Below are 26912 nucleotides of genomic sequence, written 5' to 3'. Positions count from 1 at the left end.
CTGAGCTATATTCACCTTTACTGATCAGCTGGTTAGCTCCGAGTAGGTTCATGTAGGGACGAAAACCGGCTGCAGGCTTTTGACCCAACAATCAAATGGTCATTCTCTGTTTATTCATCGCTATAGGCAACCAGTCTCATATTACAGTCAATTATCCCACTGTTAATATAAAAATATTGAGGATTGGAGCGTTCTTGTTGCCTATGTTTAACGTCCAACTGTTCCTGTAGAAATTATTTGTCTGTTTCAAGCTATGCAAAAGAAGTGCTTTCTCATATTCATGACTAACGTTAAGCCGTCTCAGCAGAAACTGTTGAGTGTCACCACACAGTGTGAGGAACACCATGTAGATGGATGGATGTGTTTGTGAGGCAGACCCACTGGAAGCATCGAAAGCTGCAAATGTCAAGGCTTCAACAACTTTCATATTAGCTCTTCATTTAGAATGAGAGAAAGTGACTGAACGCTTTGAATGAGTCTTCAATACAGAAGTCACAACTTTTTTTTTTTCATTTCAGGAAATGACACTGGATTTAAATCCATTAAATCCAGTGTCATGAAATCATTGGCTGTAGATTTCCTCTTTATTACCTGAGATCTCATTTAACACATTGTTAATTTCTCTTTGTTTTGTGTGTGTGTGTGTGTGTGTGTGTGTGTGTGTGTGTGTGTGTGTGTGTGTGTGTGTGTGTGCGTGTGTGTGTGTGTGTGTGTGCGCGTTTCCTTTGCAACAGGCTGCAAACAGCTACTTAAGGGACCAGTGGTTTCACTCCCTGCAGTGGAAGGTAAGGGCTCCAGTTCTCTTTAACTATTAATCACTGTGTCTCATTAAAGCATCAAGCGGAGACCTTTAACCCCGTTCAGCCTTGTTGTTCCTCTTTTTTTTTTGGACTTTGTAAGGATTGCAGCACACACTGAAATTTATTGATCGTGTTGAGACAACAAGAATTTGTAAGCTGGAGCGTGAGCTTCTCACAGGGTGATGGTGATTTAGTGCAGTTCTTCACACTCAGCTCTGGACTCGTGTGGTGCTCACTGAGTGAAATGAATCTGTACGAGGAAGTCCGCCTGAGGTGCTTCAGAGTGGTGGAGCGCACGCTTGTTTCCTATCTGTGTATAATTTCCCACCCACTCGACTCTGATGCTCAGGCGGATGTCTACGGCTGAGCACACACAAAGGTGTCACCATAGACTTTGAACAGCGACTATTCTTCACAACCATTTCTAAACATTCCCTGTTTTCTTTCTTGCTGCTTTACTTTGAATTTAAATTTAAATGCCAACCCAACTACAGATGGAGTCACATCCCAAGTCCCAAGAAAACAAAAAAAAAAAAAAGATTCAGGAAGCTGAAAGTCTATGATTTCTGATGTTTCATAGAAAGATGATTTCAGCAGTAACATGAAGTAGAACTCTAGATGTTTGCTGCTTCCTCTGATGGGTTGTTTCTGTCCTACAGAAAAAAATCTACAAATACCGTAAAGTCCTGACCAACCCGAGCCGCTGGGACGTGGTGCTGAAGGAGATCAGGGCGCTGGTGGACATGGCTCTGACCTCACCGCTGCAGGACGAGTCCATCCACCAGGCGCCGCTGCACATCATCTCCACCCTGCTGGCTGAGGTACGCACACACACACACACACACACACACACACACACACACACACACACACACACACACACACACACACGGGTCCGTGGAGTTTGGTCCAACTGACCAAGTAACCACTAAACAAATAAAAATGTTAATAGAAACTTACCTTCCTTGGTGTAGTTAAGAAATACTGACTTACATGTAACAATGTAGCTGTAAATTAACCAATAAATCACATGAGTCAAACTCAAGAGCATAAAAGATTAAAGCGTCTAAAAATAAACTACATTTCCCACAATGCAGTAATTAAGCCCATTTTAAAATTTGACACAAACGTTTTGAACAAAGTTAACGTCCTAACTTGTGTTTGACGTTAGTTTTCTTTATTCACTTGGATAATTTGATCCTTGACTGATGGAGAAATGAAAAGGATTTATGTTATAACAGAACAACAAGTAAACACATTTTTTCAATTCACAAACTGTAATGTTTGTAACTTGAATAAGTAAAAAATTCAGAGTTATTTAACATTAAGGAGTAGTTACATTTATTTTATATTACACTGAGTTACATTTAGTTACATTCATACGTTACTGACCTTCCAATAAATAGTTAAGTGTTTTGTTTCAGACTTATTTCTATTTTATTTTTATAAATAAAGGACAAGCCTTTTTTGGGGTCATCAGGTCCAAATCCAAAATTCTTTCATTTGAAGAAACTATAATATTCAAGAGACGACACTGAGTAACAGCAGGAAATATAAATGGGACAAAACAGATTAAAATGGGTGATGAGTAGAAAATGATCTCAAATATAATAATGGTTTATTGAGCTGATCTTCATGTCAACCATCATGTTTTCAGCGTGGAGTTCTCTGACATGATCTCACGTTTTCACCCACGAGGAACACAACAATGAAAAAAAAAAGAACCGTGAACGGCATTTCCGGACTAACTTCTCATACTGAGTTTGCTCCGATGATGATGTCATTTCCTTTGAAGGAAAAGTATTCCAGGGAAAATGTTTGGATAGTCTTGGTGTGGTGTGGCGTCACCAAAAGTTTAATCAGATTGTACAATTCTCCTTTTGTTCTTGTGAGAACATTTGATAACCACATGTCACACACACACACACACACACACACACACACACACACACACACACACACACACACACACACACCCACGCACCATAAACTCTTCTCTTTCTTTTCTTCCCTGCAGAATTCCAATCTGAGTTCTCAGGATCATGAGAACATCATTGTGGTGAGTGTGAGGTTCCCTCTCTGTGAAGTAATGTTTCATCCAGACAGAAGTTAATTCATTTTTAATTAATGTTAATTATTATTTTTATATATTTTTGCCGTGTATTTTTTTCCTGTCACACTGTGGATTGTTTCCTGGGTGGTCACATGACTGCCTCCAGGCAGAGCGAAAGCCCTTAATGCTGATGTGATGTGTGTGTGTGTGTTTAGGCGATCGCTCCTCTTCTGGAGAACAACCACCCCCCTCCTGACCTGTGTGAGTTCTTCTGTAAGGTGAGGCCCGTCCGACAGTCGCTGTGGTCCACGTCCGTCCGCTGCTTCCTGAACTCCTCCCTCATGACCGCCTCTGTGTTGCAGCACTGTCGGGAGCGCCCACGCTCCATGGTGGTGATCGAGGTGTTCACTCCTGTGGTCCAGAGAATCCTCAAACATAACATGGTGAGAACTGTGTTTAACATTTTGATAAAACTAATATACAATAGTACTTTTTTTCTTCTTTTTACTTAAAACAGTTATGATGTTATTAATAAAAATATTGAAATTAACAGTTTGTTTAGTTTTTATATTGTACTATTGGTAAAACTCAATCCTCAATACCGTATTTTCTGTTACTACTTTTGGGATGCGTGTGGGATGCGCAAAATTTTTCTTGTAGTGCATCCCAGGGATGCACAACTTTCTTGAGGTGAAATGAACTTCGATATAGTAGGATAAATACTATGCTGAGACACCTGTAAGATGTTCCAGTCATGTGTCTCTGATGTTTCCACATCTTTCTCACCAAACTCTCTCTTTCCGTGGCGTTCACGTTTTTAACTCTGTGCTTGTTATTTTTCAGGATTTTGGAAAGTGCCCTCGACTGCGTCTCTTCACCCAGGAGTACATCCTGGCTCTCAACGAGCTGAATGCTGGGATGGAGGTCGTCAAGAAGTTTGTGCACAGGTAGGAAACCGTCATGTGGTAGTTTGGTTGACCAACATGTAGACGCCCCAGTTAAAGAGTAAAACATGCAACGCAACAGGGGCAGGCAGTTGTTCCTATCTATGGATGTTTGTACGAATGTTTGTATATTGAGGACTACCTGTATACGCATGATTTCATGTGCCACAGATGCTGAACCTTAAGGATGTGGTTCAGACCCTCATGTCTAACCTGTGTGTGTGTGTGTGTTTGTTGCAGCATGCATGGACCAACAGGGCAGTGCCCCCACCCTCGTGTCCTGCCAAACCTGGTGGCGGTGTGTCTCGCTGCCATTTACTCCTGTTATGAGGAGTTCATCAACAGGTCAGTCCACGTCTCCCCAACACCCTGACTGCTCATCCTGACAGTCCAGTACATCCATTTTCCAGAATGAACTGTGAATGACTTACATTAATGAGTATCAGACTGTGTATTCTGTGTCTCTTAGTTGGGTTTTCTGCTTGATTTGTGGGCCTTAGTTCCATTCTCCCTCATCACAGACTTCCAGAGAGAGGAAGGTGACCGTGCTGCTTCACTCTAACACGTGACATGCTCATGAATAGTTTGCTGGCTGTGTCTTCTGATAACCTGAACTGTTCCTGAGTTATTGATCACCTGGAGCCACGTGTAAAAATTAGTTTTCAGTAATGAGATTTCTCAGGGTTTGAAGCTTTACGTTCTGATTGTGGTCTTCATGTGGTCTTGGTGAACATGTCGTGTCATTTCCTGTTATTTCAAGGTGTGAGAACATTTATCAGTTTTTAGAGTCGATAATGAATTCCAGTGTATTCAGCTGTAATAGAAGAAAAAATGTTCCTTTGTTTACCTGTCTGTTTGATCTTACCACTGATAAAGGAAGGAAATGAGCAGCAATTTGCAGATGTTGTCTAGAAATGTGATCAGATGAAGGTCTGGAGTGTTACTGGTGTGTTACTGGTGTGTTACTAGTGTGTTACTGGTGTGTTATTAGTGTGTTACTGGTGTGTTACTGGTGTGTTACTGGTGTGTTACTGGTGTGTTACTGGTGTGTTACTGGTGTGTTACTGGTTTGTCTGAGCAGCTGTGATGGTTTAAAAGGGCGAAGAAGAAAACTCCATCGTCCAAATGTTTCTGCTCTTTTCAATATAATTTTCATCATTACTGTTGCTCTAAATATTAAATGTGGTTCATTTTATTGGGTAAATTGCCCCCCATCAGTCATAGCTTCAAATATAGAAATTAATGGGAACAAAAAAACAGCTTCAATCAATCCTGGATCGATCAGTGTGAAAACACAGATTTTTATTCACCTACATTAACATTTATGAACAAGTTTTGCCTTGAAAGCCTAATAAGTTGTTTAATATGTTGTTTCCTGGTGCGCTCCACTGGGGCGTTGTGTTGTCGGTGGAGGTGAGGGCTGGGCTATCTTCACTCATTAGCATCGTCTCCTTCCCTTCGTTTGCCCCAGAGGGTTACAATCTTAGCCATTCTTTCCAAAACTCGGAGCACACAAAGGAGCGTCGCTCCGGCCGTCGTGTCTCTGGGCTCCGACGGTCCCACCCCCCTCGGTTTCCAGTCTGGTGTAACCTTTTCTATGATGTCACCCCTGTGCTTTATAGACCTGGTGTCCCTCAGTGAGAGTCGTGCCCCTGGTGGTCTAACCACGTCTCCTCCCTGGTTTCTCTCTCTGCAGTCGGGACAACTCCCCCAGCTTAAAGGAGATCCGAAACGGTTGCCAGCAGCAGAACGACCGCAAACCCCCCATGCCCCTTCGCCTCCTCCGCACCGAGCCTCCGACGCCGCCCCCGACCACCCTCCTGCCCCTCTCTCCCAGCCCCAGCCCCCTGCAGCCGCCCGTCCCCACGCCCTCCAACTCCACCACGTCTGTTCCCGTCTCCTCCCCGACGCCCTCCCTGCCCCTCTCCCCTCCCCCCTCGGTCGTCAACTCCAGCGAGATCCTGGTGGAGCTGGAGCGAAACAACAACTCTGCCAACACCAAGAGGAAGGGGGCGCCGCCGCGCGGCGACAGCGAACCCAACCTCATCGACTGCCTGATGGTCAGCCCGGCCGTCAACACGCTGTCCATCCAGCTGCCGGCGCAGGCCGACCGCGTTCTGGGCTGCTTCGCTCTCATCCTCAAGATGCTGTAAGTCGACACAGGAATCTGTCCCTGCTAACTGTTAGCGTCACGGGTCAGCGTGTTGGACTCACCTGAGTCACGGAGAAAGCTTATCCTCCTACATCTGTACCCAAACCTCAAATGGGACATTTCTTTCAATCAGACAACTCAGATTTGACATACAGTACCTCAACATATGAGTTTACTGCACTCCATTGTGTAACTGAGCTCCTATGTCATACAAATTTCCCCCATTTAAAATAACTAAAGGCATTTTAATTCATTCCAGCCTGTAAAAAAAAGCCCCAAACCCTCTAAATTATGACAAAAAAACATATTTTTATCAACTAATAGACATACAGACTTTACCTGTGTCTAATTAATTATACATAAGTTATGCAAACAATGACGAAGAATGAAAAGAAATGTAGAAGTCATGAGAAGACATGAGCTACGTCTTAATGTCCAACAAACAAGCAAAAATATGAGATACGAGTCGTGCATCAGAACACCACCGCTAGTTGGCGGATGGATACAACATCAGTGAGACCGAATCTCATTCTTTCCTACGTTTTGGTGGAAGGATACATCAGTGAGACCGGATCTTGTTCTCATTGGTGGAGTAAAGACGAAGCTCGTGTGTTCTTGTGACTTTTGCGTTTCCTGTCTTTTTTCATCACTTTTACATAGCTTATATGTATTTTTTTTGTCATAATTTATGGGGTTTGGGACTTCTTTACAAGATTGGATGAAATAATTTAAGCTAATTTAAATGGGAATAATTTGCTGTGATCCGTGACCAGATCGTACTAAAAATAAAAAACATCTGTGAACCCATGAAGTTCCTTGTCTGCACAGGAAGTCAATGTCAACCAGCTGGGAAGTGCCCCACTTTGTAAAGGTGACATTACATATTTGAGAGTGTGTGACTGAAGAAGTGATCAGCGTAGTTGGGTTAAATGGTCCGGAAAGAACGACTGCATAAACTCCAGGGCTGATTACACGGGCTGAAAGTGGAGCGGCGGTTACGTGTGTCCCTCGTCTACAGGATGTCCTACAAAGTGATGGTGTCTGAATGTTTGTCACGTCGTGAACAAAACCGGGTTCCTGAACTCACAGTAATGTGATGCTGCTCTATTTCGTGGTAAATCAGCGCTGTGGGCCCGCGTCACCTCAGCGCTCCTCAGGTTTCGACCTCCGCTCTGGGTTTTTGTCCGTGCGCCGCGATCGGCACGGCGACGCCCTCCTATTAACATTTTTCATTGAGTGACTTCATTTTTGCCTTCTGTTCTTTTCTTTTTATGTCTGTCTGAATCCATCAGGTCGGACTACGATGACTGGAGACCCGCCCTGGCCAGCCTGCTGCAGCCCATCCCCTTCCCCAAAGAGTGAGTGAACACACACCTGTTCACACACACGCTTCACAGACCAGCAACACGGCTAAAATATGTACACAAGATGCAAATAATTAAGGCAACACATAACATTAAATATTAACATTAAAATACGACTAAAACTACACATTTGTCAAGCAGGAAATGGAACTATTTTTTACAATAACCTGAGTGTTGAAGAACAGGGTTAGGTGATGTATTTCTCAATAGTGCCAAGTAGGAAATAACGTCAAACCAAGTACAGGTAGTCCTCAACTTATGAACATTCAGAGATACAAACAGACTATTGTCCTGCAGTTCCCCTTCCTGCCACAACCCCCGCAGGGGCAGCACTGCTGCAGCTCCCACAGACATGTGCTACATGCTAAAGTACAGCTGAATCTGGTGCTGGAGAGTTTTTGAAGTGTTTTCTTCTTCTGCCCCTCATTAAATTATAAGGAGCAAAGGTGTGTGACGCATAACAGTAGACATTGGAACGATACATACATATTTTAATGTGATTCTATGTATTTATTCTTATTTATTGCACAGTAACGTGATATTATGTTCTGTTAACACTTTTCTAGTGATTTTAAGAGTCCAATATTTGTGGAGGACAGACGAGTGAAATGTCAAGGGAAATGACGGAAACTAAATTTTTATTTTGTAGTGTTTTGTTTTTTTTAAAACCGGTGTATAATGACGGAACTCTAAATGACCTGTACCTGTATTCTATTTCAATTTCATTTAAGTTTTGTTTGTATGTTCTGTTATTTTTTCTGGTCAGTCTTAGGGAAATGCACTTTAGTATTTAGAGTAGTAATGACATTTAAATGACCTGAAATGGCAATTGTAGACTGAAATCAGGAAAAACATGCATCTAAGGAATATTAGGTCATGTTGGACCGTAGTGGCGGCGCACCCAGGTGCAGCGGCTCTGGACCAACTCTCCATCTGGCCTTGCAATTTCACTGTACCATCTGTGTATAATGACAAATAAAAGATCTTTCTTTTTTTCTAAAAAAATTTAATAAACAACGACTTACAAACAATTCAACTTACAAACAAACTCTCAGAAACAATCATGTTCGTATGTTGAGGACTACCTGTATTGCCAGATTCAGGACTTCAGTGCAAATCTAAGTGAGAAACTACAGAGGAAAAAGTAAGCCACTGCTGTAGGTATGGCGACACATTTCAGAGCTAAACAGAGCTAAAACACAGTTTTAAGCACAGTTTTATTCAGTTACACAATTAAAACATGAAAGATTTAAAAGATATGTTTTCACGTAGTAGAGCTGTGGAGATCGGTCCCTAACAGCGGCCCCAGTCTGCTGTGTGTCTCGTGACGGTGACGGAAACACTCATGACTCCAGTCAAAAAAAAAAAAAGAGGGAAAGCCATGACTGTTGTGGTTCTGCAGGCATCAGTGTGACTACTTGCATCCCCTCACCCCTCACCCCTCTCCCCCACTCATGCCCACCCCCGTCCCTGTGGGACGTGTCCGGTGTCTAGGATGGCCCCACCGGGCCCCGGATGTTGACGTGGGCGAGGAGCCTCACCATGCCTCCTGGGGTTGGTGAACTGGAAAGCAGCTTTTCCGTCTCCGGAGAGCCGACTTTAATTGGCTGTAAGCAGCCTGGAGCCTTATTTCTAATTGGCTGGCAGATCTAGAGGTTCATTAGTGCTGAATGGTGCCTGACAGGAGGACGCACATGGTGCTTACCTGCGCCACTGTTACCTGGTCAGTGGCTGCAGGCGTCATTAGGAAAGGCAACAATACTCCCCAGAACCCTGCAGCAGAGGATATAATGAGTCACGTCACAGTCAGACACACACACACACACACACACACACACACACACACACACACACACACACACACACACACACACACACACACACACACACACACTGATGTTTTTCTCCTGTAATGTTAAACAGGTGTTGCTTCTTGCACCATTTTTGCGTTAGAATGATTCCACACTCGTGTTTGGATGGGAAACGTGTGGCTTTTTTCAGCGGGTTCCTCACATCCAGACTGGAATGAAGGAGAAAATCATCACAATTCACAAATTAAATGTTACATTTTCTTTGTGCTTAATCAACAAGTAAACAGCACCACAATAATAGAGCCCCACATAACTGCCTTATAATCCACCATATGGTCTGTCAATGTTAATATTATATTCAATATACATGGAAATCATTACCGGTGACATATTAAAATAAGTTTTACTGATGGGTGGCACCTACTGCGCCATTGCCTCACAGCAAGAAGGTTGTAAGTTCGATCCCTTCCTGTGCGGCGTTTGTGTGTTCTGCCCATGTCTGCGTGGCTCTAAAAATAAGAATTATCATTTTTATTGAAGAAATGCTTCAAATAAAAACAGAAACATTGAATCAGAATAAAAATAGCACTAGAAAATTAATATGTACTGCATAATAATAGATATAACAAGCACACATTCCTTTGACAGCCCTTTCATTCGGACAAGCCTCAATAAAAAGTACCAGTAATTGGTTCCACACCTAGATTCCATGTACCTGATATTGATTGATTATTTCTTTGTCAGCTCCAAGGAAAATGTTGAAAAAAGGCCTCATCTCACAGTATTAGGGAAGTAAGGAAACATTTGTGAATCGACCTTTTATCTGGATCTGTGCCTAAATTCAACGGGTCGATTCCGGCACAAGACCCGTCCTTCCAGCATGTTTACTGGAAATCTGTTCCGTCGCTGACATTCCCAGCAGCCAACAAACAAACAGTCATGAGTGAAATCATAAGGTCCTCGGTAGAAGTCATAAAATGCCTTACAAACACGTATAAATAGCCAAATAGATGTAAAATGAGAGGGAAATAAAAGCAAATTATCATGATAGAGAGCAGACGAGCAGAGAAATGGGTTCTACATCGACTGACCTAAAAATAAACGTCAAGCTTTACGTTGAACTACAGCGGCGACGCTCTGTCACCTGTGTCTCAACACTTTCTTGGAGATAAACAGACTAAACATGGTGTTTAAATTGACGCTGGGATACCAACCGTGGCTGCTGGAGCCTGAGGTCAGCCTGCGAACACGTGGAGCCTCGCTGTTGTTTTATTTTTATGACCTTAAATGCTTCACATCATGTGAAGCCTCATGAATTTATATTTAGCAGGATTGTTGAGAGAATTTGAGATCAGTTGATGGGTTTGTCTGAAGAACGCTCCCTGTTGGTGATGCTACCGTTTATTGGACACCTTTCAATGAAAAACGGCTAATGCATTGTGGGTAAAGGATCCCATTGTGTCACGTGTACTATGTGGATGTGATGATCTGTGATTGAGAAACAGAAAAAGCGTCCGTCCAGCGAATGTTTCCTGTCGGAGTTTATCCTGAACACACTCTCTGCTTCTCTCTCCAGGGCTCTCGCACACGCCAAATTCACAAAGTGAGTAGCTCACGCACCTTCAGTTCGTCTTGAACGATAAAGTTATATTCAAGTCTGACAACATTCTGATGACTGTTTCTGTCTGATCAGGGAATTAAAGTACGTTATCCAGAGGTTTGCCGAGGACCCCAGGCAGGAGGTGAGTGTGTGTTGGTGTGTGCTTACCAGTGTTTGAGTCCTAAAGCAGACCTAGAATCATGGTGTGTGTGTGTGTGTGTGTGTGTGTGTGTGTGTGTGTGTGTGTGTGTGTGTGTGTGTGTGTGTGTGTGTGTGTGTGTGTGTGTGTGTGTGTGTGTGTTCCAGGTTCATTCATGCCTGCTCAGTGTACGTTCAGGTAAAGACGGCTGGTTTCAGCTCTACAGCCCCGGAGGTGTTGCCTGTGATGATGATGGAGAGCTCTTTGCCAGTATGGTGAGTGGATCCACACACACCTAGTGCTTAGTAATGGTTAGTAGTGGTTAGTAGTGGTTAGTAGTGGTTAGTAGTGAACGGTTGCTGACAAACCACCTCTACCTGTAGGTTCATATCCTGATGGGCTCCTGCTACAAAACCAAGAAGTTCCTGCTGTCTCTGGCTGAAAACAAGTTGGGCCCCTGCATGCTGCTGGCCCTGCGTGGGAACCAGACCATGGTGGAGGTGTGTCTCTGTCATCTATAAAATATTTTTATTTTATTATAGTTGCAGATAAATGTACTGTTTGTTGACAAAGTGACTGATTGAATAAGTGCTGCAGCTCCAGTTGCAGTAATGGTTTTGACAGCACAGGAGATTAAACTGCCTGATTTGTCGGGAAAATAATCAACATTTTAATCTGAGGCTGTACTGGTTTCCATTATGAAACACCTACATTTCCCATGATGCAACTAGTAGGATTTTGTTTTTCCTTCTCTAGTTTGTTTTATACTGAGTCATCCTCCAGCTGAAGGACGTGACAGAACCAGTCCCTCCAGAGAAAGACGTTTTACAAATGTTTGACAAGTCATTGTGTGTGTGTGTGTGTGTGTGTGTGCGTGCGTGCGTGCGTGCGTGTGTGTGTGTGTTACCATGTGTGTGTTCAGATCCTGTGTCTGATGCTGGAATACAACATCATCGAGAACAAAGACACCCAGCTGCAGATCATCTCCACCCTGGAGAGCACGCATGTGGGCCTGCGTATGTACGAGCAGCTCTGTGAGCGGCAGAGAGAGCTCAAAGAGCTGGTGAGTTACACACACACACACACACACACACACACACACACACACAGTGCTGAATTAGTGGACACAATGTTTTCACTGACAGTCGGTTCTTTTAGGTCTGAAGTGAGAACATGTTCTAGTCCCACGTGTCTTTTGGGTTCAGCCTCTGATAGAGAATCAAGTCACCAGATTTTCATTACAGTATTTTCTGCACTATAAGGCAAAACTAAAAGCTTTTAATCTTCTCAAAAACTGACACAGCGCCTTATAATCCAGTGCGCCTTATATATGAAAATGGTTTTAAAATAGGACATTCATTGAAGATGCACCTTATAATCGGATGCATCTTATACAACGCGGTCTGTTCTTTGCAGTTAATAAGTTCCAGGATCCACACGCCATTAAGGAATCTATTTATCTTATTATTTACAGTAATTTAAACATTTATTTAAAAAAGACAACAAAAAAAAAAATTAACCCTCCCCATACTGATATTAAATCACCTTCTATCTGTATTAGACTGTTTAAAACACTTTTGTGTCTCACGGAAGTCCGAGGCTGATGGAAGGCAGCACGCTTCCGGGTGCCGTCAGCCAATAGAATGCGCGTACGGTATCACGTGACTACCTATAAAGAATTTGCGGTGAAGTGGAGTCGCGAATGTTGATGTGCGAATGCGCCAGAGTGCACTGTATTTTTTTTATTTTTTATATAGACCATTTGTTGAAGGTGAGCCTCATCATTCATTGTTCCTTAGAGTGCAGAAAATACTGTACATCAAAATTCCTGTGTTACCAGAGACACATGTGGTCTGTTCAGTGTCCCTGATTCAGACACACTGCAGCTGTCAAAAGGTTCCAGAGGTTCAGAACCCAACTTGTGCTGGATGTGCTGGTTTGGATGAGAACAAGGAGAGAACAGCAGGTTCTCTAGTAGAGCTGAGCAGTCAGATCTGTCCTGGGTTCAGTTTGTTCAGACGGCCTCAGGTCTGCTGGTACAGCCGGGTCAGAATGAACCAATCAATGAGTCCCGGCCTCCTTCAGTAATCACATGCTAGAACCTTGATGATGAGGAGTTACATCTGCACACAAGTACGTTTAAACGTCAATCCGTCCATACATCCATTTTTTATGCACTCTCCTGTCCTAAGGACGTGATGTTTTAAATTTGGACAGACATGTGTGTCTTTATGTTTGCAGCTTTTTTTCTGCATCATGTCACATCTTCTCTGAGAGTCCATCACATTTGGAGAGCTTTTGCTCTTTTCAAAATGACTTCTCCTTCTTAAGTTATGTCAGTACTTTGACGATGAGTCCCTGTTGCCAGGAGACAGAGGAGTGCTGATGCGCAAGCATCTTGTCACATCCTTTCATCACGTCTACAGATGTCCTCTGCAGCAGCTAAATGCTTCGTTCCTCCCTCAGTAATCATCACCAAAAGGCGCACACACACACACACACACACACACACGCACACGCACGCACGCACACAGATATGTGTGTGATGTATTTATTCTACAAGTTTTGCAGGACAGAAAACATTTTCTGATCTTTTTGCTCTCCCTAAATGATAATATTGTAAATTAGAGGCACTCCATCACATCCTCGTCTTTTTGTCCTGTGTGGGAAAAAAAGTAACATTTAAAACCAAATTTGGGAGTGATCACACTGAGGAATCAATATGATCATGCAAAGTCTTCAAAAATGATCATTTCTGTTTCATTTTTCATAATAAGCGGTTGATGCATGTGTGTATATTTACATACATGTGCTGGTAAACATTTTAGCATCATTAATTTTCATGTTAAAAAAGAAAAGACATCGGTTTTCTTTTACGTTTGAAGTGTTTTTTTCTTTCTACGGTTAAAGACAATATTTGCATCACCGTGTTGAAATGACATCTTCATTATTTACAACTCTGTAAACGGTGTTGTGATCAACCTGCTGTCCCATGTCCACAATGTGACCTGAATGCATGTGTGTGACGCGCTCACTCACGCCACCTAGTGTGTGAACGGCCCCCTGCAGTCACAGCTCAGACGCCTGTTCTCTGTTTGTCTCCTTAGCAACGGAAAGGAGGCCCCACCCGGCTGACCCTCCCCTCCAAGTCCACGGTGAGAGCCCACCTTCTGTCCTGCCATGCTCAAACAAGGCTGGGATTAAATATAATCCCGCTGGTTCTGTGTTCTGTGCAGGATGCAGACCTGGCCCGTCTGCTGAGCTCAGGTTCTTTTGGGAACCTGGAGAACCTGAGCCTGGCCTTCACCAACGTCACCAGTGCCTGTGCCGAGCAGCTCATCAAGCTGCCCTCACTCAAACAGCTCAACCTCTGGTCCACACAGGTACACACACACACACACACACACACACACACAGCACTAACACAACGACACACACACCCAGCGGTCTGACGTCTGTCCCGTCTGTCTGTCCCGGTCAGTTCGGGGACGCAGGCTTGAGGTTGCTGTCCGAGCATCTGGCCTGTCTTCAGGTGTTGAACCTGTGCGAGACCCCCGTCACCGACGCCGGGCTGCTGGCGCTCAGCTGTAAGGAAACACACACACACACACACACACACACACACACACACACACGTGACTCTATTCTGTGTTTGATTAGGCAGAATTCCAGGAACAGCTCAGAATTATTAACATGTTTCCTTGTTTGTTTTTCAGCCATGAAAAGTCTTTGTAGCCTGAACATGAACAGCACCAAGCTCACCGCCGACACGTACGAGGACCTCAAGGTACTAATCCAACACGACTCACACCAAATGTCCGTGGAGCGCGGACCGATGTGTCCGTCTGAAAATGCATGTTTTCTTTTTGTCACACATCACAAGAAGTATTCGAGTTAATGAGACCATCACATTTTAAACCTCCACGCCGTACAGCAGCGGTCCCCAACCCCCGGTCCGCGGACCGGTAGCGGTCCGTTTGTCCGATGTCCCTTTTCTGTTTCTTAATACTTCAGGTGTCATTGTCTCCCGTTACCCCGAGATCAGCGGTCCCCAAACACTAATTCTCATTATTGTAATTATTATAATTTGATTGACCTGTTCACCCTTCTATTGGAAATGATCAATATTTCTCCTACGTTGAATGAACTGATTGTAAGTCGCTATATTTCAAAATAAACCTCATCAGTGCAGTCACTTCAATCCAGTTTTTAATGTAATCATTTCTTACAATTATTTTGTTTACAGAGATGTTGGTTATTAATTTAAGAAAAAAACGGTTGTTTGTTGTCTGTTGATGTCACATAAAACCAGTGATGATTTATTACTAGACTACAGCCGTCCTGGTGTCATTAACGATTATCCAGCACATGAAGAGAAAATATTACCTGAGATGAATCCGGTCAGTGGAAACAAAAAGGTTGAGGACCACTGCTGTACAGTGTTATAAGTGCCATTTTAAACCATCAACAACTTTCCTGTGTGACATTTTAATCAGTAGTAGTCATTCATTTACGAAGCAACATCTGACCAGGACAACCATTCTCTCTTGAGAAATTAACTTTTATTGATCATTTTTATGGTGCTGATCCCTGAAAGCAGTCATTGCTTCATTTTTAATATTAGTTTGTATTATTTCCCATAATGTACAGTATGTTCCACACTATAAGGTGCACTGGATTATATGATGCACCTTCAATGAATGGCCTATTTTAAAACTTTTTTTCATAAATAAAGAGCACTGGATTATAAGGCACACTGTCGGTTTTTGAGAAAATTAAAGCCTTGTAGCTGCGCCTTATAGTGTGGAAAATACTGCAACCACTATGATTAGTAGGTAGTGTATTGAGGAGAACATGTAAAAGTGAAACATTCTTGCAAAGAAAATTCCAGTCCCACATAGAAGTAGTGAATGAATGAATGAATGAATGAATGAATGAATGAATGAGTTCATTTCATTTATTTTTGTTCGAATAACAAACAAACAAACAAAAACAAAATGACAACAACAAACAATAATAAATACACCAGAATGGTGTGAACACTATCCGAAAAGGAGTAGGAAGAAGTGGAAACTTATTAAACTCCTACACCCTTATTCTAAAAAAAAAGCTCATTACAAAATACTAGCTGATAATATTTACAGAAGTAAATCAATAATTTAAACTGCATAGTCATAGAAAGATTAAAAAATAAAAAAACAACAACCCCAAAGTAAATAGAAGGAGAAAAAACAGTGTAGTGATCAAATGAGGAACAGAATCCTTAAAGACAAAGAGGAGACCTTCAACTGAAAATGTCTTGTAACTGTTAATGTGCTGCAACAACAGGCCTTCCTCCTTCTAATACCTCCCAAACATCATCTTTTTGTATGACCTCTTGAACTGGTTGATGTTCGGACTGAGTTGAACCCCCACACTCAGTCTGTCCCACAGCTTCACTCCATGTACAGAGACACACATGCCTCAGTGTTGTTTTAACTGGTCGTACTTTTAAGTTGAGCTCTTATGTGACTTATACGGGGTTTCCAGCAGATTTTGTGGTTCAGAAATTTGTTTTCATAAACTCTTTCAATTTTAACATCATCTACCTTGATTTGTACTTGTACATCTATTGTGCGGTTTCCAAATAGCATAAACTTGGTTTTACTCAGATTCAAAGACAATTTATTTACGTCAAACCAGTGTTTGTGAATTTACTGAACAAAATGCATTTGTGTCATCGGCATATCAAATAAATTTCAACATATTTGACACATTACAAATATCATTGATATACAGAATGAATAGTATCGGGCCTTACACTGACCCCTGTGGGACTCCACAGGTAATGTCGGCCCAGGTTGATTTGTAGTCACCTGTCTGTACAAACTGCTGCCTGTGTTGTATGTAACTCTTCAGCCAACTTAAGCCACTCCCCCCCATTATAGCATACCTGTCTAGTTTTTTAAACAATATGTCGTGATTAAACGTGTCAAAAACCTTCTTCAGATCAATAAATATTCCCAATGCATATTTCTGGCTATCAATACAGTCACTGATCTCCTCTGTCAATTCCATTCGTGCCACTGCTGTTGACCTGCTTGACCTGAACCCGCACTGACTGTCTGTCAAAATGTTATTATTTTCTATGAAATTATCTAACCTTGCAATAAATAATTTTTCTAATATGTTAGAGAACTGACAGAGTAATGATAATGGCCTATGATTAGTGAAATGATGGGATAAAAAAGTAGTGGAACCAACAGTAACGGCGTTTTTCCATTTGTCTTTCTTTTTACAGGCCAAACTGCCCAACCTGAAAGATGTAGATGTTCGGTACACGGAGGCCTGGTGATCAGCCCCGCTCACACACCTCACACTCACACACACACACACACACACACACACACACACACACACACACACACACACACACACACACACACACACACACACACACATGCACACTGCCCAGAGGCTCAGATACACAACATGAAAATCATGTTGTTTCTGTCGCCGCCATCATGACATCTGTGACATCCCAGGCGTGAGGAACACCAGGAGTCTTCATCAGCTTCAGATATCATCACCCACCCCCCCACCAACGGGAGGGAACTGTGCGTTCAGCGTTAGCATCTTTTTTTTTTCTTTTTTCTTTTCCTTGGACCTGTCTGCCCCCCCCCTTTCCTCTGATGTTTTCAAGGACCTTGTTTTTACTGAGAGGACACGCAGGGACCCACTTCATTCTGACACCGGGGACATGTTCCTCTGTGTCCGACACCTTCGCCCCGCGTTCCACTGACGGTCCCAGCTTTCATCTTCAGTCTAATTATGGTTCACCACCTCCAGGTCGTCAGGAACCCACCCCACCCCCCCACCGAATCAGCTCCCTTCTCTCCTGTCCTCGTGCGTTAAAGACAGTTCACATTCCACCTGCTCTCCCTAACACGTATCGAACACGTATCGAACACGTATCGAACACGTCAGTCGTCTCTTTCATGCATCTTTGGCATCGATTGAAAATTTTCATCTTTCAATTATTTCATTTCCAGACTGTGCCTAACCCCTCATTCACGACACCTCCATGCACAACAAAGTAAAAATAAAAAGGTTTGTATCAACTGAAATGAACATATTTTTCCAGACATATGTGCTTTCATATACTGTGTGTTTCTATATCCGACATATATATGAAGAGAAGCCCCCCAGTGATGACATGACCCCAACCATTTGGGGAGCTCTGCAGGAAAGTTGGACTGTTCTTTTGTTGAGTTTGTTTCCAGTGTACACACCCGAGGATCTCCCATTGCTATTTAATGCAGCAGTTGTGTAGCAGTATAGCTGGGCAGTCTGGGACTGCGTCATATTTATAAGTTGTCTCTTTTAGACCTCCTAAACTCTGCTTCTCCTGGACTTTGTCCTGATAATTAATGAAGAACCCAAACTTTATTGCCTTTTTTTTTTTGCGACCTATAAAACAAAAAGCCAACCAGGAAAGCAGCGGCTCACGGATCTGTTCAGACCTCGGTGGGAACCTGCAAAGTGGACTGCAGTAATTCCGAAGCGGACCTGTAAACCAGACTCATCACCAGCTGAGAGTTGTATATTTTCATATACTCTGCTGCTTTTTTTTTTTTTTGCCTCTGTTTAAGACGGCTTTTAAAAAGACAAACTTGCCAAACGTCTTCATCATTTCTAGTTTTGTTTTGTTTTTTGTGGGGGTTTTTTGTACACTGGTTTCATCAGGCCAAAACGAGCGTTGTTAGCAGATTGGTGTTTCCTGACCTGCCTGTGCAGAGACACCGCTGTCTCCGACCCGCTGAGGTCAGGGTGAAGCGCCGGTGCCTCTGATTGGAGCTGTGGATGAGTTGCCTCTGATATCTTTTTCTTCTTCCGTCACACCACCAGTTTTGAGTTGCTCTGCTGTATTTATATTGCGCTCTAATACATTGGCGACATTTTCCAGGCAGTGATAACCATTACTTTCTCATTAAAGTTTGAGACATAGTTATTGTACATATTCTCTCAAAGTGGGCTAGAAGGGACAAAAGATTTGGAGAAAAAGGCGCCTTTCGGCCATATTTGCTTATTTACATTCCCTCAAAATTTGGCTGCTTCTCGTAGCAGCAGGTCATCATGTGGTCAACGCCCCGACTCTGTCAGAAGCTCTCCCTCCTTTGTGTCTACGTGTAGTTTGGTTTTTGTCGGTGGCTCTAGAAAACACGAGACAAGCCACGCTTCCACCTTTTCCAGTCAGCCTCGCTCTGACTGAATCCATCCGTTTAATTTATTCTCCTGGATGCTCCACGTGGTGATCTCCAGAGCAGAGGACAGGATGCCGTCCACTATGACACACCTTGTGTTTCCTATTTATTGGGTGCCATGACAGTTTTCTGTTTAGTCTGTGGTATGTGTGTGTGTGTGCGTGCGTGCGTGTGTGTGTGTGTGTGTGTGTGTGTGTGTGGCCATCTTTGGGTCTGGCTTTAGGACATTTCACATACTGTATGATGTATATACCCGTGTAAATAATCGCCCCGCCCTACTTCTATTCGAACCATTTACTGAATGCTTTTTCTTTTCTTCCTCATATCTTTTTGTATTTCTCTTAGCTCGCCGTCTTCGGCAGGCTGGCGTTGCCTTCATCTTAATGTGTGTGTGATGGTTTTGTTGTCACACAAAGTGCACTCTAATCGAACGAGTTGTGTTTTCATTATATTTTAAAAGTCCTTGATTCAATCACTTTAATCAAAGAATTGTTTCCTTGTGGGGTTTTATTTTTTTTGCATGTACATGTTGCTGCATTATCTGGTATTTCTATTTTGTATTTTTTTAAAGGTTTGAAATATAAAGGGTCTGATCACTAGCTCGCTGAGGTTAAGGACTGACATAGAGAGATCCACTATAACTACTTTCTGATTGGTTGTTGCCAGGATCTCCCTATGAGCCTTGGCAAATCCTATGGGTCCAGGCAGTACAGGGTTTCATTGATTTTGATTCATAAGCAAACCAATGCCAGTACTGGTACTTTAGGACTGAAGCTATCTGAAATGTAATCATGTAAGTTTGACGTTTTTCATATCCAAAAATGTTGATATTTCCTGTTCTAATCCTGCCAGCGAATCATATCACAGGTGGACCGCACTGATTGGCCAATTATCACGTTTAAATAAAGTTCTTGTGTCCACACATCAACAAACTGTCAGTTTAATTTGACTATGATAGCTTTACCAAATTCAGTTTCATTTTACTATATTTTTGTTTTATTAGTGTCTAAATGTTTAAAGGGGTAGTTTCATGTTTTGTATAAGTTGTCATGTCGACCATCTAATGCCATGCTACAGTGGGTCTCTGGTTAGCCTCATTTAGCATGAAGACGGGCAACATGGGTAAATGACTACAGTTGTATGACGTCAACACATAAAGACCCTTAAACCACAATGTGTTCTACATTTAGTTTTTCATTTTCCTGTCGATGTGCTGGGACATCTGGTTAAAATTTGTTTCCCCATCTTTATGTACAACTGAGTGCTCCCTGTAGCTTCCTGTAAAGTGTGAATATGAAAATTTAACAAAATGTCAAACTACTCCTTCAAATAAATGAGCAGACTTGGGGGAAATCCTGTCACTGAGCTCATCCCACAGTTTTCAGGCCATTTGGAGCTCCCACCTGCACAGCCTGAGGTTCTAATGTTGGCTTTTTATATTACTGTAGAACATGTAATGGTTGAGTCCTCTGTTCTCTCATGTCCATGTATCCTGTGGAGCTCACTGTGCTTTGCTTTCTGTTCCCACCCCGATTCCTGCTCATGTCTATTTCTCTCTTTTGTTTTTTATTCAACACAGACTGTAAAACCAGTTCTAATATGTTTAAGTAGTGTATAGCTGGAATCTTAACAGATGTATGGAAGGAAAAAAGGTCAGATGTGGCACAGCCTGTTAAATCTGGCAGACTGAAAACTAAATCCCATGATTCCTTGTAACATTTTTTTGCAGGCTGGAAGGAGGACGCCCGTTGTCTCTATTTTCAGGCTTTCTCTGCATCTGCTTCTCCTGCTGGGTTATTATTACTATTATTATTGCTGCTGCTATTCTGTGGCTGTTGTAATAAAAATATGAACGATCTTCAACAGGAAAAATAACAAGTATGATGTGAAATAATTTCAATTAAAAATAAATTGTCTGTGAATATGTTTCATCTTTGTTTCATGTCTTCTTTTTGATGTTTTACGACAGCAAACATTTACTAGTAATATGTCACCTAAACTCTTAATTTTAAAGTTTTATAAGCAGAACGAGTACGGTAGGCTTTGGGATCGGTAAGACCATTTGTAGTTACTCTACATGACAAAAAACGTTTTGTCAGAAGTGGGATTCGAACCCACGCCTCCAGGGGAGACTGCGACCTGAACGCAGCGCCTTAGACCGCTCGGCCATCCTGACTGTGCAAGTCAGTGAAACAAAATCGTATTTTAACACATCACATTAATAATAATAATAATAATAAAAGAAAACAGAAATTATCTGCAACGGTTAGAAATTCCGATGCAGTTGAAAAACGACGTTGTAATGAATGTTTATTCATTTCTTTGCCTGTGTTTCTTACAGTTGAAAACCGGTTGAGAGTGATTTCTGTTTCAACTACGCATGTCTGGATCTGTGGAGGCGGGGATTGATTTGTTTGGTCTGCGACCACATGGGGAAGATAGGTTCTCCTAAACTTGCAGACTTGGACTAGTTTGAGATGAGTATTTATAGTCAGGGTTTGAGTTCTAGGGCATATCACTGAATTTAAATCCGAGTAGTATAGAGTGCGAATATTTTACCCTGTCACTGCAATTATTCACTGACACCTTTTTGAGTATCAGAGCGTAGTCCTGCAAAAATAAGTCATGATTTGCAAATATTAAACATGTGTGTGAGGCAGATCGTATTTATTTTGAGCTTTCAAGTGTCAGTAATTTGTTTTCGCTAAATAGAACCATCGTCCAGATACTTCGGTTCCAAAAATCATGGTTAGAATTTCCTGTCCCTGTATATTATATGTCAAACTCAGGGCCCGGGGGCCAAAATTTGTCCTGCCTCTTCATTTCATGTGGTCCACGAGAACATAAAAGGTCAGAGTATCTAGAAATAAATAGGACAAAAGTGTGCTTTGACTCACTGAAGCATTCTGTTTATATTCTTACGGGTAGGTGGGACAATTGATACCACTCGACATTTCTTAACACGTAAACTTTTAACTGCCAATTCTTTTGAGAACATTTCCCAAACAAAGAGCAAATTCTTGGTAGTATCTGTGGCTACGTAAACCCTTTTCGCAGCCTACAAGTCACAGCTCGGGTCAAACTTCTCACACGCCCCGGTTAGCTTCATGCTAGCCCCGGTTAGCTTCATGCTAACCGCACCGCTGCTGACTCCCCGACGGTCCGAAGATGGCGACGGAGGCGAAACGAGCGAAGGTGACCGTCTAAACCTCCTCCAAACCAGACACCATAGTGCCTAAACATCCACGCGAATCACGAACTGTGGCCAAAAGGCACCGACTTCTTACGTGACGTCATGTGACAACCACGTGGCGGCCGGAAGAAACCGTTTGATGATGATCAAATGTTATTATTCCTTCGTTTACGTTAATATAACTCATTTAAAACGAGTGAAGGGCGGAAATTCTTCTTCCATCTGAAGTCAGATTCACGTGTTGGATGAACCTGAAGCAGGATGTTGTTTGACCACATGAAACACGTGGTACTAAAGTAGCACCATAGCTTCATGTGGTCAAACAACACGAGGCACAACTACCTGAGTGGCCCCAGCAGCCTGGGGGCCCCCACTGTTTTGGGGGCTCCTCATTCACCCACACTAGAGTGAAAAGAGGACATTAAGACAAAATGTGGTGTTGTTACTAACTTGTGGTTGTATTTTGTAGATTGGCTGTGTGCTTTAATGCCTGTTCTGTACTGGTGTGTTGACAGATGTCTGATGGGTCAGGGCCCAGTCCCCTGCAGAACTTCCTCCAGTGGTGTGACGGAGTGGGTTTGGTGCTCAGCAGTAAGGTGTGTTACTGCAGGCTGACCTCTGCACCACACAGTCACCAGATTGTCACTAATGCAGTGGTGTCTCGAGATCTTGTCCACTTTGTCTTCCTGGCTGTATTAGCAACACTGTTAGCCAGATGTGAGCAATTCTGCTTGTTTTAATGAGGGAACTGTTAATAATACCAGATACCAGTCACATAGTGTCTGTGTGGGTTCTCTTCAGGTTCTCGGGGTTCTTCCCACCTCCAAAAACATGCACTTCAGGTGGATTGGTCCATTTCAAATTGTGTGGTTATTCGTCTTTTGTTTGGCCTCACGATCTCCACGCCTCTCAGCCTCTGCTGTGATTGGCCCCAGCAACCCCCGTGACCCATGGAAGCGGAGGATGTGATACGAGAATGAATGAATGAATGAATCCTGTTTTTGTTTTCATGAATTTAACCACCAAACTGTTTTGTCCTCATCATTTTCGACGGGTGTTTCTGTCCCAGGTGCGGGTGAGTAAAGAGGGAACGGTAGCAGACTATGGGATGCTGGCAGTGAACGACGTAGACGAGGGAGAAGTTTTATTTACCGTCCCCAGATCAGCTCTTCTCAGCCAGGAAACCTCCAAGGTGTCCGTCCTGCTGAAGAAAGGTGATGGTCGGTTCCTTACTGGTGTTCCTGAGATGAAGACGTCTGGACGTGTCTTTGATGGTCCGCTTGTGTTTCAGAGGGCTCGTCTCTGGAGTGCTCGTCTGGCTGGGTTCCTCTGCTCCTGGCTCTGCTGCATGAGTACACGTCCCCACAGTCCCACTGGAGGCCCTACCTGTCTCTGTGGACGGACTTCAGGACCCTGGACCAGCCCATGTTCTGGTAGGACAGCAGGTGCAAAGCGTCTGTCACTACTTCCTGCTGGCGTGATGTTGAGTCATGACGCCAGATCGTTCAGGTCGAAGGCGGAGAGAGACGCGCTGCTGAGGGGGACGGGCGTCCCAGGGGCCGTGGACCAGGACTTGGCTAACATCCAGAGGGAATACACCGACGTGGTCCTCCCCTTCATCACCAGACATCCTGACCTGTGGGACCCCAACACACACACTCTGGAGCTCTACACACAGCTGGTGGCCTTTGTCATGGCCTACAGGTAGGGTAGGAAATAAAACACACCCATCAGGGCCGAGCCGGGGGGGTTCAGTCACCTCAGTATCCTGGTTATTATTCTTATTACTACTACTATTATTATATTATTATTATTGTTGATAATAATAATAATATTAATGTTATTATTAATATGCTAATACTAATTATTCTTATACTTATGGGCTTGAAATAATGAACTTAATGTTAATTATAATGGAAACTGTATAGCAAATCCCATAATAATGATAATTTTTTTTTTTAATGTTTCTATGCTGAACTGTTACATAGCCCATGTGTGTGTTTTGCCTATAAACACACACACACACACACACACACACACACACACACACACACACACACACACACACACACACACACACACACACACACACACACACACACACACACAGTGGTAGAGGTACCACTGTATGTTTTTTTTTAAACTGATGAGTAATCACAAACTCGGATGACGTAAGCTTAAGTCTGTCCTCCTGTACAGCCATCGGTTCGTCTAATCAGATGAACTGGTACAGAATGTTTATCTCATCACCAACACCCACGAACATGAAGCACATCACTGTCCAGTTTTATCTGTTTAGTTCTTTAGTTCTTCTGTCCAATCCTCCTCCTCCTCCTCCTCTTCCTCCTTTTCCTCCTCCTCCTCCTCCTCCTCCTCCTCCTCCTCCTCTATGCAGTTTCCAGGAGCCACAAGAGGAGGACGAGGAGGACGAAGAAGAAGAAGAGGAGGAGACCGCCCAAAGCCCACCGATCATGGTTCCCATGGCGGATATGCTCAACCACGTGTCGGATCACAATGCTCATCTGGAGTTCACACCAGTCAGTGACGCCTTTTCTTGTTTGTTGCCCCCGCAGGAGCATCTCATCATTGAACAACTTTATTTATACAACCTAAGTCATGAATAACAGCTCAGTTTTAAAGCTTCTTGTCTGTCATTGGTCAGGACTGTTTGAAGATGGTTAGCGTGCGGCGCATCCGTAGCGGCGAGGAGGTTTTTAACACCTATGGACTGATGGCTAACTGGGAGCTGCTGCACATGTACGGGTTCACAGAACCCCACCAGAGCAACGGCAACGACACCGCCAGCATCCCCATCAGCAACCTCCACATAGCCGCCACACAAGGTGACTTACTGTCAGTGGGAAACCTGAGCCTGAGAGGATCCACACAAAGCCCTGACCCACCGCCGTCAGTCACTCGTGTGCTCGTGAATGTGTTAAGTCTAGGTCACATGTGTCAAACTCGAGGCCCGGGGGCCAAATGTGGCCCGCCACATCACTTTATGTGGCCCTCAAGAGCATATAAGGTCAGAGTGTTTAAAAAAGGTCAAAAGTGTGCTTGGAGCAAAACTACATTTCCCACAATGCAGTCATGAAGCCCATTTTAACTGACAAATACATTTTGAACAAAGTTAATGTCTTAACTTGTGTTATTTTTCTTTATTGATTGATAGTTTGATCCTTGATTGATGGAGTTCCGTGGGTTTAATGACCTGACAAAAAGATTTATGTTATAAGAAAGAAACATCTTATTTCTGTGCAATTATAACTTGAATAAGTAGATTTATTTTACATTATACTGAGTTACATTTAGTTAACTTTATTAGTTATAATCTGGCCCTTTGAGGACAGCCATGATGCTGATGTGGCCCTCAGAGAGCATTAGTTTGACAGTTAGTTTGTCCAAGATCATCAAGTTATTTCAAAGTTACTTCAGGAAAGCCTTTGTTTAAAATGTATTAGCTGTACCTAAAGCTGTTTGTCTCCACGGACTGGGTTAACGTCAGACGGGTTAACGTCAGACGGGTTAACGTCAGACGGGTTAACGTCAGACGGGTTAACGTCAGACGGGTTAACGTCAGACGGGTAACGTCAGACGGGTTAACGTCAGACGGGTTAACGTCAGACGGGTTAACGTCAGACGGGTTAACGTCAGACGGGTTAACGTCAGACGGGTTAACGTCAGACGGGTTAACGTCAGACGGGTTAACGTCAGACAGTATTTTCATGGACCAGCCTTTATGGTGTGGAGGATAAATACTATGAAATGAGATGATACGACCAACATAAAAAGAAAAAACAGGGAGAACAGACTGGAGGTGCGATTAAAAAATGATCCCAGACTTTTATAACGTTGTTTCATGATGCTGGACACAACATTTTAGTTTGCTGAGTCACACAAACACTACTGAAGGGATTTTGTGACATTTTGTGGCGGGTGGAACTAGGGGTGAAACTAGGACGTGTCTGAGCGCTGCTCCTCATCTCGTCCTCCTCTCCGTCTCCTCCCAGGCCTTCAGTCTGCTGTGGAGCGCCAGCTGAAGGAGGCGCAGTGGGAGGTGCTGACTCAGCTGATGCCAAAGGACGAAGCCTTCGTCTTTGGGAAGCGGGGCTGCCTGACAGACCGGGAGCTGGAGACGGTTCTCAAGGTGAGCTTGTGAACCTGACCGATGAGGAGACCCCTGTGTTGGTGTTTGAAGACCACGGGACTCTTGTGTGTCTTCAGGTGCTGCGCATGTCCAAAGAGGAGTTGTCAGAGTTCAAAGAAAATGAAGGGTGGGAGGAAGATGAAGAGGACGAGGAGAAGGTTTCCTTCAGTTTCTCCAACGAGGGTCTCCCTGGATTAGAGGCTTCATGGAAAAGACTGATCCACACAGCCGCCCGTCTGACTCTGACGTCCTACAGAGAGGACGAGGCCGAGGGGAAGATGGAGGCAGAGGATGTGGACGGCGATGAGGTTCTGATGAAGGACCGGGCAGCTTATGAAGGCCTGAGCAGCAGGCAGCAGAGAGCGCTTCAGGTGCGCTACGGACAGAAGAGCATCCTCTACGGGCTGATGGAGCTCACTGAGGCGTGAGCAGAGGACCATCAAGACATTTTGTTTTTGTCAAGACA

The 26912-nt window shown here is 43.4% G+C and overlaps 2 protein-coding genes and 1 non-coding gene across 4 annotated transcripts in view; 2 read left to right on the top strand and 1 right to left on the bottom strand.

Moving 5' to 3' along the window:
• Positions 1-21035, top strand: part of cmip (c-Maf inducing protein) — a 42511-nt gene extending 21476 nt beyond the window's left edge. For both annotated transcript variants that reach the window (XM_068312177.1, XM_068312176.1), the window contains 19 exons: positions 735-785; positions 1460-1621; positions 2818-2859; positions 3069-3131; positions 3216-3296; positions 3697-3800; positions 4038-4142; positions 5494-5946; positions 7242-7307; positions 10701-10727; positions 10818-10866; positions 11031-11138; positions 11247-11363; positions 11786-11926; positions 13971-14018; positions 14100-14246; positions 14345-14450; positions 14580-14650; positions 17144-21035. In XM_068312177.1, the coding sequence (XP_068168278.1) occupies positions 735-785; positions 1460-1621; positions 2818-2859; positions 3069-3131; positions 3216-3296; positions 3697-3800; positions 4038-4142; positions 5494-5946; positions 7242-7307; positions 10701-10727; positions 10818-10866; positions 11031-11138; positions 11247-11363; positions 11786-11926; positions 13971-14018; positions 14100-14246; positions 14345-14450; positions 14580-14650; positions 17144-17197 (1995 nt within the window). In that variant the 3' untranslated portion in view covers positions 17198-21035. The remainder of the gene's footprint in view (positions 1-734; positions 786-1459; positions 1622-2817; positions 2860-3068; positions 3132-3215; positions 3297-3696; positions 3801-4037; positions 4143-5493; positions 5947-7241; positions 7308-10700; positions 10728-10817; positions 10867-11030; positions 11139-11246; positions 11364-11785; positions 11927-13970; positions 14019-14099; positions 14247-14344; positions 14451-14579; positions 14651-17143) is intronic.
• A 164-nt stretch (positions 21036-21199) lies between these two features.
• trnal-cag (transfer RNA leucine (anticodon CAG)) lies at positions 21200-21282 on the bottom strand. Its single transcript has one exon. It is a non-coding gene; the product is annotated as a tRNA-Leu (tRNA).
• A 620-nt stretch (positions 21283-21902) lies between these two features.
• Positions 21903-26874, top strand: setd6 (SET domain containing 6, protein lysine methyltransferase). The gene is made up of 9 exons (XM_068312162.1): positions 21903-22301; positions 22815-22895; positions 23369-23513; positions 23591-23732; positions 23809-24003; positions 24695-24836; positions 24962-25142; positions 26310-26446; positions 26524-26874. The coding sequence occupies exons 1-9, from the start codon at positions 22275-22277 to the stop codon at positions 26872-26874; spliced, it is 1401 nt and encodes a 466-aa protein (XP_068168263.1). The 5' UTR covers positions 21903-22274.
• The last annotated feature ends 38 nt before the right edge of the window (positions 26875-26912 follow it).

Source organism: Antennarius striatus, chromosome 4 (genome assembly GCF_040054535.1).
Source record: "Antennarius striatus isolate MH-2024 chromosome 4, ASM4005453v1, whole genome shotgun sequence".
NCBI classification, from domain to species: domain Eukaryota; kingdom Metazoa; phylum Chordata; class Actinopteri; order Lophiiformes; family Antennariidae; genus Antennarius; species Antennarius striatus.
Note: the sequence above shows the minus strand (reverse complement) of the source record. Positions and strands in the feature narration are given on the sequence as shown.

What these genes read in the sequence shown, in the direction of transcription:
- setd6 (XM_068312162.1), top strand. Translation starts at nt 22,275, where the DNA reads ATGGCGACGGAGGCGAAACGAGCGAAG. An exon ending in CGGAGGCGAAACGAGCGAAG is followed by an intron (nt 22,302 to 22,814) that starts GTGACCGTCTAA and finishes GTGTGTTGACAG; the next exon opens with ATGTCTGATGGGTCAGGGCC. An exon ending in AGCTGGAGACGGTTCTCAAG is followed by an intron (nt 26,447 to 26,523) that starts GTGAGCTTGTGA and finishes GTGTGTCTTCAG; the next exon opens with GTGCTGCGCATGTCCAAAGA.